The 14,315-nt window shown below is 35.4% G+C and overlaps 1 protein-coding gene across 37 annotated transcripts in view; it reads right to left on the bottom strand.

Moving 5' to 3' along the window:
• The window catches only part of ADGRL2 (adhesion G protein-coupled receptor L2), a 623,946-nt gene that overhangs the window by 82,923 nt on the left and 526,708 nt on the right, over positions 1–14,315 (bottom strand). For all 37 annotated transcript variants that reach the window (XM_045036067.1, XM_045036070.1, XM_045036072.1 and 34 more), the window contains one exon: positions 319–532. In XM_045036067.1, coding sequence (XP_044892002.1) covers positions 319–532 — 214 coding nt within the window. The remainder of the gene's footprint in view (positions 1–318; positions 533–14,315) is intronic.

Below are 14,315 nucleotides of genomic sequence, written 5' to 3'. Positions count from 1 at the left end.
ATTGCCAAAGACCCAGTTATAAACATTCTTGTTGTTAAAAAAATATTTCAAAACTCTACAGGCCCAGAAAACAAAATTACATTTGAAATATTCTTTTCTCTGTATCTTATGATATATAAAAATCAAAAGATGCATATTGCATATTCTTTCTGTTAAGCTATATAAAAATGATACAGAGATTTAAATGTTGAAAGCTTAAAAGTAGAAATCAACAGTAGTAGGTAAAACCCTCAGTTTAATAAATGGGCTGAGAACGGACTCTATTCATCTACTTTGGATGTAGTAGCTAAAACGGGATAATAACACAGAAGCATCTACCTTTGAGTCATAATTTTGAAGGCATCTGGGAGGTAGCAATCTGTATTCTCCATCTGAAATGGGTCAGCATCACAAATCTTGTCATCTGTCCGACCATAGTTAGCGCTCTCAATCATGATCACATCGCTGCCTGGACATCGCAGATCTATAGAATAACCTTCACAGGATAATTCTCGCCTAACTAACCCGAATGGTAAAGCTGCTCTGCTGAAACCTTAAAAGTGAAAAAAAGAAAGAAAGAAAATTAAATTAAGACATGTATGAAATAAATTATTTTAATAAGGCATTTTCAAGTAATACGATTCATGTCTATATTCAAGAGATGTCACCAAAAGTATGTTTTTTAAGTCATCCATATATTTATTAAATAACTCCTTGATTCTTTACTATATGTCAAGAATTTTTGTTTTTTTAATATGTATCTTTGGCTGGACTCTTCACCTGTATAATAAAATTTAAATTACTCTAGCAAATACTATCTGTATAATCTATTCACGTATAATCTATTCACAATAAGAAACTAAGTGGCTCTTTTTGAGTAAATCCAAAGAAAAAGGACAAATTTAATCGATAGACTTATAAATGACAAGTTTTACAAATAGAGAATGTAACAACTAATCAAGAAACAGTGTTCATTTAGGCAGTGGAATACAAGCTCTGATATACACTGACTGCACTTTCTCATTTAATGTAGACATATTCATTGCTGTTAGCATTATCTTAAAAAATATTTGTCTTAGCAGTTCCCCCCCCCCAGAAAAAAACTAAGATCCTATGATGGCAATACACTTATGGTACAATAACTGATTTAGATTTATAGACACTTTATTTAAAACTGGTATAAATGGAAGCACGCAGCAGTGGGCCAGCGCTGCTCCAATCTAGTCCGACAAGTTGAAATAACCTGGGAAGGGCAAAATTTATCTAAGATTCACTTTTGTCGCCTACAGAGCAGAGATGAAACATGTACGATGTTACTTTTCCTACCTGTGTGACTCTAAAATGAGATAATGTACATAATACTGCTCAATAATTAAAAGTGCTATATGAATTCAAGTGTGGTGTATTAGGAAGAGTGCAGAAAACAACCGTTCATAAGTGCTGAAAAAAGATTCCCAGATGTAATAAAAAATGAGAATTTTAAGTTTTCAGCCACTGGACCCATGAAGTAGTAACACAGCCTAGGACAAAGGGTAAACACACAGAAAGAAAGCCAAGAACAGCTGGGAGGAGCTATGTGAGCAAGAGGTCCACCTTCACTGTTGGGTGTTCTACCTATGGATTAGCTACCATTCTCAAAAACCAACGCGGACTCAAGTTTTTTAATTCAATTCTCTAACCTGTCACCATCTCGCACATTACTCTTATAAAAGACCAGCGCTAATTTCAGTATTTTTTTCCTTCTCTCTATCCTTTTAATTAATTATTCTGCATCACATAAACTATCCCCTATATGCCTTTTTATAGGGGAAAAAAAACCACCCTAACATTCAGAACTGAACAGTTCCAAGTTATAAACTTCAAGTTGAAAAACTGGGTCATGTCCAGGTCAATGCAATGCCAAAACCTGTTCTCTTTAATGTTATTGTGCAATGCCTCTCACTAATTCAATGTAATAAAATCACCTGGTAAAACATGCACCTTCTTTCTAACACTCAAACAGTCCTCCAGAAGGGTGACTGGGTTACACTTCGAAATGACTTAAAAATCACCAATTCTCAGACTTGGCTAAGCTCTCAGTTCTACTGAGAAAACTAAAGGTGTAACTGGAATGAAGAGAGCAGAAAAAGGCATAATTTAGAGCATAGAAATCTTCAGAGGATTGCGCCACACCCCAAACATCGGAGGTTTTCACTAAGAGGGCTTATGGTCTTATGAGGTTATTACAAGTATGTGGGAGGCACACCAGCAATGAAGAAGGAATACAGAAATGGAGCTGGACAAATGTCAAGACAGACAGTAAACAGGCCGACCTCTCAAAGTTTATTTGTGAAAGTTCATAAGTAAATAAACTTTTACACGTATTATTGCTTCTTCTGTTTCCTGATACTGTACCGTACTGCCCATACAAATAATTCAGTTTAAACTAATATTGTTATATTTGTTTTGATTGAAAAGATGCTTTAGAGCTTCATTTCAATAGCAAAAGCTGTGGAAATTTTTAATGGAAATTCAAACAAGCATCATAAAAAATTTGAAGTACAGAGTATTTTAAAGGCAGAGATACTTTGCAATTATAATTCCTTAATAAATGAGAATAAATTTATATTATTAGAAAATATTATGAATGTTAGAGCACATTATTAGAAGACTGGCTTGGAGCCATATTTCACAACTTTCACTACTTGTCAAAAATATAGGATATTATGAAGCACTGTGGTTTTTAAATTAAGCCCTTAATTTTTGTAGTTGTTGATATCTGCAGGATTACAGTTATGGTTCTAAGTGAATTTCCCCCTGCCTTTGAAAGATATTTAAGAAGTTGTGTCGTTGAGTGTCCTGCTGTTTTGGTAATTCGGAGAGGATTTTTAATCCTTAGGTACAATCATCCAAACAGGTAAAGTAAGAAAAAAGAAAAGGAAAAAGAGACGGAAAATCAACACATTTTAATAATTGAGATTTCTAACATAGAATCTTCTGGAGAAGAGGGATCATGGTACTTATACTTTCAATGCACAGAACTGAATGAGTTCTTAACAGTGAATATTGCTTTATTCAATGCTACAGTGTCTATGGTTTTGCATCGTACGTGTTCTCCTTTATAAAGTCTTGCTCTTTCCCCTGTTTCCATTGAACTTTATACACATCTTTACTAAAGTACTTATTATTACCCCATGGTACTATGCATATTCATTTTTTAATTTATATCTTCCTTGCTAACTATGATGATAGCGTTCTTAGTTATAATTCCAATGCCTAGGTGGGTACAAGATACATAATTCCAGTAAGTATTTGTTGAACCAAAGCTAAATCGACTAGTATTTGTTAAAACCATATAGAATTGCATTTTTTGTGTGTCATATCTATTTTCCTTTGATAATGAAAATAAAAATAGTAAACATTAAGAAATAGATAAACCATTTACAATCAATGAAAATGTGTCATCCTCAAAAAAAGAAAAATATTTATATTTTGACAATTTATTATTTTCTAGGTCCTACTGGGGTTCATTAGTGTTTCTCACAAAGACAGATGAATTACATGTTTATGAACTTTCGTGTTTAAACCCTGTGTTTCCAATCAGAAATACAAAAATTCAAATAAGAAGACAGAAAAGTAAATCCCCGTAAAACTTTGGTTTGCAAGCGTAATCTGTTCCAGAAACATGCTGGTAATCCAAAGCACTTGTATATCAAAGTGAATTTCAAGAACCACTGGCTCAGTTGTGATCCTGTAACAGTCAGCAACATGTACTACTCTTATTGCAAGACATCGCTTGTTTATCAAGTTAAAGTTTATTAGAAATGCTTGCTCGCCTTACAGAACATTCACAGAACCAGTTACAAACCAAGGTTTTACTGTATTATAACAGTTAACATTTACACAGCAATCAATATGTTCTGACACTGTGTTAAATGCTTTATATGGATCACTTTTTTTGTTTTAAGCAACATCATCAACAACAAAAAACAATGGAGTAGGTTATTGTTATAAGAACAACTTTACAAAGTATGAAACTAACACGTTAAATTCAGATTCTCCAGGATTACTAAGGGTTTGAATGTAACACACACATGGTTGTCAGACTCCAGAGCCCGTGTTCTTATTAAAGGTCATGAATAGAAAAGTACCGTATGACTTTTCAAGCCCCCTAGTTGATAATAATTTTATAAGTTTTCATGCAATCTGAAATCCACCAATGAATGTTAGTCAACTTGACAGGAAACAACTACAGGAAATGTTCACAAAACATACACATGATGAAAATTATATTTTCGGAAATGTAGTGTTGTGTAAGACACATATACAAAGAGAGCATAGTCTACACTGCTCAAATATGTACATATGGAAAGACTACTGAGTACTAAAGTGTGTTGGTCAGCCTTGTGAACTTGGCTAAGTCATTTTACCTTTCCAGGTTTTAATTTCTTTTTCTGAAGAATCAGTTATTTCAAAGTTCACCAATTCACCAATCTGTGATTCTAAATAGTCAAGCTCCTTTTTATCAGGTAACACAGGATATTCTGACATTTTCAAGTGATCACTAAGTAATAAATTCCTTGCTCTATTTCTTTAAAATACAAACATACAGGAGAATGCAACTTGGATGTGTTGTGGCAGAGCCACGTGGATTATACAGTACTATCAAGATAATTATCAAAAGCACATGTGATGAACTAGGCAGGCAGTGTTCAGACAAATCACAGACAGACATCTTCCTAGATTAACTCTTTTAATCAAAGACAATGAAAGGGATAAAATAAACATGGGGCAATTATGGGATCAAAAGAAAAATTTGCATACTGTAAATTGCCGTGCCTTCTTTGGCCACTTCACACTATTTCCCTGAAAACTTCAAGGGTTTTGGGTTCAACCTTTTCCACTCACAATGGTACTGCGAAGTTTGCAAAAGTCTAAAATACAGCTGTTGCAATTAATATTAATTATTAAAATTCAACATTTTCACTAAGAAAATGTTACGAAAAGATGGTACAACTCTTATTTCTAAATACATTTATTTATTCCCTTATTTATAACACGTTAATAACTTGTTATATTGAATCATGGAAATAATCACAGGTATGGTCACTATTTCTTAACCACACTTTTTTCCTTTGTATCTGATGCAATTCTTAAGTGTTTCCAGTGGATATTTTAGGATTTTTTTTTTTCAAAGTCACTTGCCAGGACTATATAATTGACTCCCAAACATGATTTTGTATCAGAGTCATCTGGTAAATGTTTTTAGAAAGACAGATCTTCAAGCCCTAATCCGGACCTACTGATTCAGAATCTCTGGGTTCAGTTAAAATTCGGTATTTGGGGAGGAAATTGTTAATTTATTTGCAACACACTGATATAATAAGTAAGATGTGCCAAGAATTTCTCCAAGGCCTTTTTAAAATAGTTATTTCTCTATTGGGATCACATATTTATTAAATCACTGCCATCATATTTCCTCTTAATTCTCTAATATAGTTGTAGTTTTACTTTAATCTTTGAACATATTCATAATAGCCACTTTGAAATTTTTATCTGCTAAATCCAACATCTGGGCCCACATCAGCAGTAGTTTCTATTGAATGCTTTTCCTCCTGAGTATGGGTCAATTTCCTTGTTTCCCTGCATATCTTATACATTTTTTGTTATTGGAAAGTAGACATTTTAAATAATATTCTGCTAACAACTGCATACCCAGATTTCTTTCCCCTGAGAATTGCTGCTATTGTGATATTTTCTTTTTAGTATCTTGACGGGATTTAATCTACAGAATCTGCCTCCCCCAGAGTGTATGCTGCTGCTCTGCTCACTGTTCTTGTTTTAATCCTCATTTTTATTTTCTAGTCTGGCTTCCTAGGGATCACTCCTGTCTCTGCATAGCTTAGTGATCAGCCAATGACTGGGAAGAGATGTGGCACAAACAGTATGAACCCATAAGAAGGCCTCCATCCTCTGCTGATTGAGCTGCGTGTGTGTTAGGGAGAGTGTTCCAAGTTCATCAGACAGTTTTCAAGTCAGCCCTGGTTATTTACTTTCTGTGAACTTCTCTCACGTCTCTTCAGCACCTGTGTGTAGCTTCCCACTTAGTCAAGAATGCATAGAGAACTTTGGTTTTTTCATTTCAAAGATGTCCGGATTTTGTTTCAGACTGGCCTCCAGTCTCCCCAACAGGGACCACAACCTCGGGCTAGCAGAGCTGGGAGTCTTTCCCATCTGTTCACCACAGTGTTTACTACTTTCGTTGGCAACACGGCCAGGCGCGGGTTTCCATCCTCCACTCCAAATCAAGCCAATTCTCTCTGGCAGCACTCACTGAACTTCAAGGCCAGCCCTGCCCTAATGAAACCACCACACAGACTTAGCTAAGGAGTGGAGGGTGGAGGGTAGGAGCAGCCCCAGGCTAGAAGGCTTTGAACTTCCACTGCTTATACCAGAAATTCTAGTTTTTCATAAATAAATGCTTCCCAATTTCTCATTTGGCTCTGGTTAATTTCCAGAGCCCTCAAGAGTTGTTCACAATTTTGTTCAGTTTTACACCTGTTTTGGGAGAGGATTTGCTGCCCTCTTTACCCAGAAATCCCATCTCCAGAAATTCTTCTAAGGACTTTAGAAATATTTACTGACTAAAATCTTCAAGAAAACCCAAAAAACAAAAACACACTGAGACATTTTATAAAGGAGGAAACTGAGACACCGAAAAGTTACTTTTTCTATGATCATACCATCCACTACGAACGAAATCAAGTTTTGACATACGTTAATGCAGCTCCGAGGTTCATATTCAAGTGTTACTTTAATGCCTCTTCAAATGATAATAACAATTAGCAGCAGGTCTGCAGACCCCTGTTGCAGGGGAGCATAGTTAGTAGCGTGTACTGGGTGCTTTCTAGGCTTAGGGGAAGAAGATCAAGAAAGGAAATTGCGTGTCTGTTTGTCAAGCTTTCAATGAAACTGTTCAATCAACATAATCAACACAAAGAAATTCCCCAAATTAAAGTCCTTTAATCACACTATTCCTATGACATGTATTCTAAGTTGTATTTTCAATCTATTTCTATTTCAACAAAGGGGGGTGAAGCATCCCAACAAGCAAAGTGTAATCCAATCCATCTTGCAACCCTGACAATCGAAGAAAAAACTTGTGGGAGGCCCTGTGAGCAAAAAAAAAAATCAATATTGTAGCTTTGTGCTGTGCAAATGTGAATACCGCCAAATAGTGGTGCTTAGAGTAAAATGAACTGTTTTGCTCCATTTTCTCCACTCTGAACAAATGATTTTGAAAAGACAGGTTTTTTCCCCCCAAGCTATAAAATGTCAAGCAATAACTCTCTGCGCTTTAGGCTAGTGATTGGAATAAATACCTCCCGGCAACAGGTGCAGTGACTTAGGACTGAAATCATTCACATTCAGTGGGTAATTCCTAATAAACAGATGCACTGCTATCAGATGGGAATTTGTACTACCAGAATTAGAATTGTTACTGGATTCTGCATCATCTGAGCATTTTTGCGAGACTATATACTACTCTGTATATGCAAATACACTCTGGTCCATAAGCTTGTATTTCTCATAAACGTTAGGCACTTGATTACGAACACTTGGCTTTTCTAACATTGTCTCCGTTCAGCCTGCTCTTTATACATACGGCTGTAAAATCATACATTCCTATAAAAGTCTTCTTATTAAGCTGTAATATAAAAACATCAACTTTTCTGGTACTGTTTTTCTTAATTACTTTCAACTAAACCCTGTCATGGACACTACCGCTCATGTGGTCCAGGGTCCCAGTAAGCACCATGCCTTCTGATTATCAGGGACCTCGATGGGACTGAGGCTGTGACTTCAAGCTCTACTCAAACATTAACTCAAGCCACAGTCTACTACGAGTGCTGGCATATTGAAATCTAATTTATTTCTGTTTATATATGTTAATGAGATTTTTTTCCTAAAATGGAAATGAGAAAAATACTTAATGAAGAGGGGACATGATTTCAACCAGGCTGAACTACAGCTTATAAGCTTCCAGAAAACTTTTTTTCATTTTATTTTAGCTTAGATGAAAACATTAAAATTAAGTCAAAAAGATAAATTATTTCACTAATAACATTTTCCTTTCTCTCTGAAAACTCATGAGGTCATTAAAACAAAATTGTAAAACTCAAAAACTATCAAACTTTCTTGGTCGGAACACCTGGCTATCTCAGTCAGTAAAGGTCAGTAAACCCTGAGACCTTTGATCCTTTGAACCTAAGTTCAAGCTGACGTTGGGTACACAGCTCACTTTAAAAATAAATAAATAAATGAGATTTAAAACCTTCTTTGTCTACGGAAAGGCAGTGTGTCAAAAACTCATTTCATTAAGTTTACAGAATGTCACACTCTATTGTTTTATTCTATTAGTTCACTTAAGAAATAATTTTATCAAAAACGAAAGAAGTAATTTTATCAATCAACTCCTAAAACATCTAATAACATCTAATATTGGTACGTTCACTAAAATATAATTGTTTTGGGGTGCCTGGGTGGCTCAGTGGGTTGAGTGTCTGACTTCAATTCAGCTAAGGTCATGATCTCACGATTTGTGAGTTCAAGCCCCACACCGGGCTTGTTGCTGTAGGTACAGAGCCTGGAGCCTGCTTCAGATCCTCTGTCCCCCTTTCTCTCTGCCCCTTCCCTGCTCACACTCTCTCAAAAATAAATAAACATTACATGTATATATTATGTATGTATATATATAATATATATAAATATAATATATATAACATATATATACACATATGTATATACATGTATAAACATAACCTATCAGTCTTATGTGAGGAACCTAAAACTATGCCACGCAGAGAGTAAAAACAAACAAACAAAAACTACTTTCATCTTTGAACTTGTTTTCACGCCAAGAATAAAGAAAATAAGGCAATGCAATGTCATTTTCTAGCATAAGCACACTGGCCTTGAAAATGTAGCAATTTTTGTGTAAGTAAACTTAGCATGAAACACAGATCTAATCCTTACAGAAATACCAAGTTCTTTCTTGTAAAAGAAAGTGTTCAAGTAATTTAAGACCATGAAACTACAAAATAATCATCTCACCATTTATGAATGATATGCCTTAGATTCTTGTGTCATTCTTGGCTTACAGGATGTGGGGGGTTTTTTGTTTGTTTGCTTTTAATTTTGAATAAATTTTAAATTATGAAGCATTTCAAACAAAAAAATTTAAAAAGAATATTTATAGTTTTCTTATTTATATCCAATTTATATACAAAAAACTATGATTTACATTGGAGTACAAACAAAAAATCCCAACAAATAAATGCAAGATGAAAAAACACTACCCAATTAAATCCAATTACACAAACAACCAAAGGGAAAAATAACTTATCTTTGAGGCTTGCTAACAGTAGCAAAATTCTGGACACTTTGTACACTCAAAGGTAAAAGTACCTTCCTAATGCCATCAGCTATTAGGTTAAATTATTACCACTTGTGAAAATCCTCTGGCTATTTTAAAAAGAAAATATGCGTTATAAGTATGTCCAAACATTTTGGGATTAAATTCCCCATTAGAAAGAAATTGATCTCTCCCACTTAAAAATTTGTAAATTCTCTTCCACTGATTATTAATTCACAAGTACCATTAAAGTACAGCAATTTAGAAGTTATATAATTCTCTCAAAGTTTAATACAGCTCTAAAATAAAAATTCCTGATAAGCATGTCTATTAAAAACAATATATGCCACATAAAGAGATGCTTTTAATAGTTTTAGCAAAAAGTGTAACTTCTTCAATGTTTAGAAATACAGGATACTTTAATTCTGATCTACTTCTAAAAGAAATTAGTGAATTTTGTATTAAGTTTCAATATTACCGTCACTACTCAATGCATATGTTTAAACTATTCCCTTTGTATAGAATATTCTACTCATTTTTCTCTTAGACAACAATTACTCTCTAAAACCCTATCAAGGCTTCTCCAACAACAGGCAAAGGAGAATATGAGCTCAGGTTTTGGGTCTCTATTTTTCTTTCTTCCAATAATAAATATTTACTGAGCACCTACTATGTGCTTAGCACTCTTGTAGACACTGGGATAGAACAGTGAACAAAAATGACAATGGTCACTATGCCTGGGGTAATTTACATGGGGAGTGAGTTCTCCTTGAGGAAAGGTATCGTATTTATCTAGTCCATCATTATAATGCCCAAACCTAACAGTCAATTTACAGTGCTCTCTTACAGAGGGCATGAAATAAAGATATCTTCAGTAAATGGGTATATGAATGAACTAATAAGCAAATGAACAATTATGAGTTCCTCTGTCAGAGGAGGAAACGTGCTTCTAAAGGTCTCTACTTAATATTCCTCCCCTACTCAACTTGGAGCTACTCCACAGAAAGAAGTGAAGCCTATTTACTTTTGTATCCTTGGTTTTCAGCACAGTGCATAACACACCACAGGCATTCGACTTTTACTTAATTTTACTCTATGCTGGATTTTATACTTTAATTCCTTTTACCAAAAAGATGTCAAATATACCCAGAAACTAAAACAAAGATGTTTTTATAAGGTAAAAAAAAACAAACAAACAAAACCACACACCACAATTAAATCTTTTTTATATATGTTAAAATGTTTTAAAATTCAGATACCAGGAAATAAAAAATACAAATGTAACAAACATGGTATCTTCCCCAGATCAGTGGGCCTAAACTATGAAATGTACCCTTAAATGACAAAACATCTGCAGGAGTTCACAATCATCCAGGAATCCTGGTCATTGGTCATGTAAAAAGGATTACAAAACCAGAATAACAACTTTACCCCTCTCCTTTTTCTACCCCAGTAAATAGGAAACTCTTTACATTGATTATCTTTTGTTAACTTGTTGAAACCAATTTAACATTAAGAAGTTACTATCAGAGGGGCGCCTGGGTGGCTCAGTCAGTTAAAGCGTCTGACTTTGGCTCAGGTCATCATGATCTTGCTGCTTGTGGGTTCGCGCCCAGCGCTGGGCTCTGTGCTGACAGCTCAGAGCCTGGAGCCTGCTTCGGATTCTGTGTCTCTCTCTCTCTCTCTCTCTCTCTCTCTCTCTCTGCCCTTCCCCCACTCACACTCTGTCTCTCTCTCTCAAAAATAATAAACGTTAAAAAAAATTTTAATGAAGAAAAAAGAAATTACTATCAGAAATGCAATTTCTCAAGTCATTCACACTGTATTATCAAATTAAAATTCTTAAGTAATTCTGTATAATTTATTCACTGACAACAAAAAAAACAGAGATACAGTCACAGAATAAGTAACAGCACAACAATTTCATCATCTCCTCAGGCACAATAGTTTATTTCTACTTCCACATTGATTAATATAATTTTCTAACAATTTTATTGCTTTCACTACTCTTCTGTTATCATAAATTCCATTAGCAACCCCACCCTAACCTCAGAGTGTTTGTTCTTAAAAGCAGTTAAACAAGAAGCAGAAATGCAAAACTGAGATTCGTTCCTTCATCCAGTGACTTAGGTAAAAAGCCACACTACCTAAAAGATTCTATTCCTTTCTTGTCACTGTATTAATCTGACAAATAAAACTAGTTGGGGGCAGAGCCCTCATTTAAAGTACTACACAGCTAGATCTCCAGATCAAAGAGTCAAAATGTGGATTCTAAGTCTTTTTGTTAATGTCTTATGTATTTAAGCATAAAACAACCAATATTTTTTTTAAATACCAAAAAGACCCCAGGAGAAACTATCGGCCATAATTTCATTCTTGAGGAGGTACATTTAACTTGAATCAAAGAGGGAAACAATGTAAATGGATAGAAGATTTCCATGTCAATTACCTTTATTGGACAACAATAAAGTTGTGGAGAAGTTACTTGTGTAACAATTGGCTTCCTCATTAAAGGTATCTGTAAGGGGGGCCAAATTAATACTAATTCTAAAACTTATTTGAGTTAACTACATTGAAACTGCACTGAAACCACCCACTCATTTCTCTCAATCCCAAACAACCATCCAAAGGTGATCACATTTAACTGTTGACTAAAACAAGTGTCCTAGAAGAGAAAGGCATTGTATCTCCACACACATTCCTATGAAGTATTTATTTCTCACTTCAGTTAGGAAAGATTAACGCAGCCTGAAGCCAGTCTCAACTCTTATCTTGACTTTTTACAAACTGTCACCCACACTAACACTTCAATCATTTAAAAAGTGTCAGCTGTTTAACCTGTTTCCCACTGAAAAAAAGGGGGAAATTTCAGGTCTTTCCTCAACCTGCCGCAAAAGGGCACTCTTCTTTTCCTAAAACCTGAAAGGACTTCTGAAAGTTAGAACTTCATTTATTTATTTTTTTACGAGCACAATACTATTGAAGATGATAGAAAGGCTTTTCGGTTAGGAGTGAGAAAGCATCTTCCAATAAAGTCCTGCAAGGGGGCTTGGGGGCTTCCGCGGAATGCTTACTGCAGTAACTTCCCACCTCAAAAAAGCTATTTATGACACCAAAGTTGATTTTTAAAATTTCCTTTTTTCTCTTTAATGATGCTTAAAATCTGATTCTAAATTATGCCACAAACATGAATTTCATTAACCCAAACTGTGGACTATCACTACTAACATGTAAGACTTTGTAACTGAAGGTTATCTGCAGCTCATGAACAATTTGTAAAGATGCATTTCTAAAAGATATTAAGGAGCTTATGAAAACAAGTAATCAAGTGGTAAAATGATACATAAGAAATAAAATTACTCCAGTAAACACTGTACTATTACGCTGTTACTTTTCTCAGTGAATGCTCCTGGACCAATTAAAAAGTGCAAAATGACAAAATGAGTGAAACTAGGAGATCCTGGTGGTATAATGAGTGAAAATTACGCAGTAGTGAGCCCATTTTGTGAACTTCGCTTTGAAACACAAACACAGGGTGCCTGGGTGGCGGGCTCAGTCAGTTAAGCGTCTGACTTCAGCTCAGTTCATAATCTCATGGTTTGTGAGTTCGAGCCCCACATTGGGCTCTGTGCTGACAGCTCAGAGCCTGGAGCTTGATTTGGCTTCTGTCTCCCTCTCTCTCTGCCCATCCCCCACTCGTGCTCTGTCTCTGGCTCTCTCTCAAGAATAAACATTAAAAGAAACTTTTTTTTAAACCCACAAACTCAAAATAATCAAACCACCACTAAATGGAAAACAGCATTTCTAACATTATCTCTTACTAACATCTTTGGCAGCCTCACCCAAATACATTTATTGTTCATGCATTCATCCATTATGTATTTGTGTTTCCAGCACATTCAAATTCCTCCATCAGACTATTTTGGAGTAAGTCAAAGAAACTAACAACCCCTCAGGTTGCAGGCAATCCCACTACTTCTACGAACTACAGAAGGCCCACACAGTGGCAAAAGTGCTCCTTGAAGTAAAGATGAGTAATGCAAGTACTCACTCCTCTACTAACTGTGATGAGTTAAAACGGAAACCGCTTCCCCAAATGCTATGAAGGCTGTCAAATAATTCCTTAAATGACAGTACGGCTGAGGTCATGCTTGGTGTCAGTGCTGTTATTTTTGTTTTGGGTTGCTGAGGTCTGTTCAATTTTTAATGAAAGACGAGGTTTTAAAGAACGCACAAAACTGCCGGCTAACTCAGTCATTAGAACATATGACTCTTAAAGAGCACACGAACTGTTCTCAAATATGGGTCACCAGAACACTCAGGGAGGGAGGCAAGGAGGCAGAGAGAGATAAGTTTAATCTTACATTGTAAAGTTATAAAATGTTGCCTTAAAAAAGAAACACTACTACTTTTCTGCAGAGGTAAAATTACATCTTTGCTCCTATTTAACTGCCAAACGAAACATCAAGGGAACTAAGGAACAGCATGGTAGCAGATCCACCAGCACAGGCCCTGCCCCTACATACACAGCCCATTGTTGTCTTTCACACTTGCTCCCTACGGGTACCGACAGTGCACAGACAACACAGCAGTTCCGACTTCTGGACTCAGACATTCTAACGAATTATAAGGAACTGTAGGAAAAAGGCTCTTAGGAACCCTGTTTGAACCGGTGTTGCTATGCCCTTGCGTTCTACTCTATTGCCCCTTCCCTGGTACTTAAAATGTTTATTTCCCTTTACAACCTCAACTACTTCTAATTTCACCCTTATGAAGCTGAGTTTTTCCCAGATTAAAAAAAAACTCCCTTACTATTCAAGGCAAAAAAAAAAAAAAAAAAAGAAAGAAAAAAGAAAAACAATAGAAGAGCTTGATAAGAATCTCAAAAACAAGCAGTGCTTCTTATCAGAAAATGAGAGTAACTTTAGGTGAATCTGATTTA

This window comes from Felis catus, chromosome C1 (genome assembly GCF_018350175.1).
Source record: "Felis catus isolate Fca126 chromosome C1, F.catus_Fca126_mat1.0, whole genome shotgun sequence".
Lineage (NCBI taxonomy): Eukaryota > Metazoa > Chordata > Mammalia > Carnivora > Felidae > Felis > Felis catus.
The sequence above is the reverse complement of the archived record's forward strand: the minus strand, read 5'-3'. Positions and strand labels throughout refer to the sequence as shown.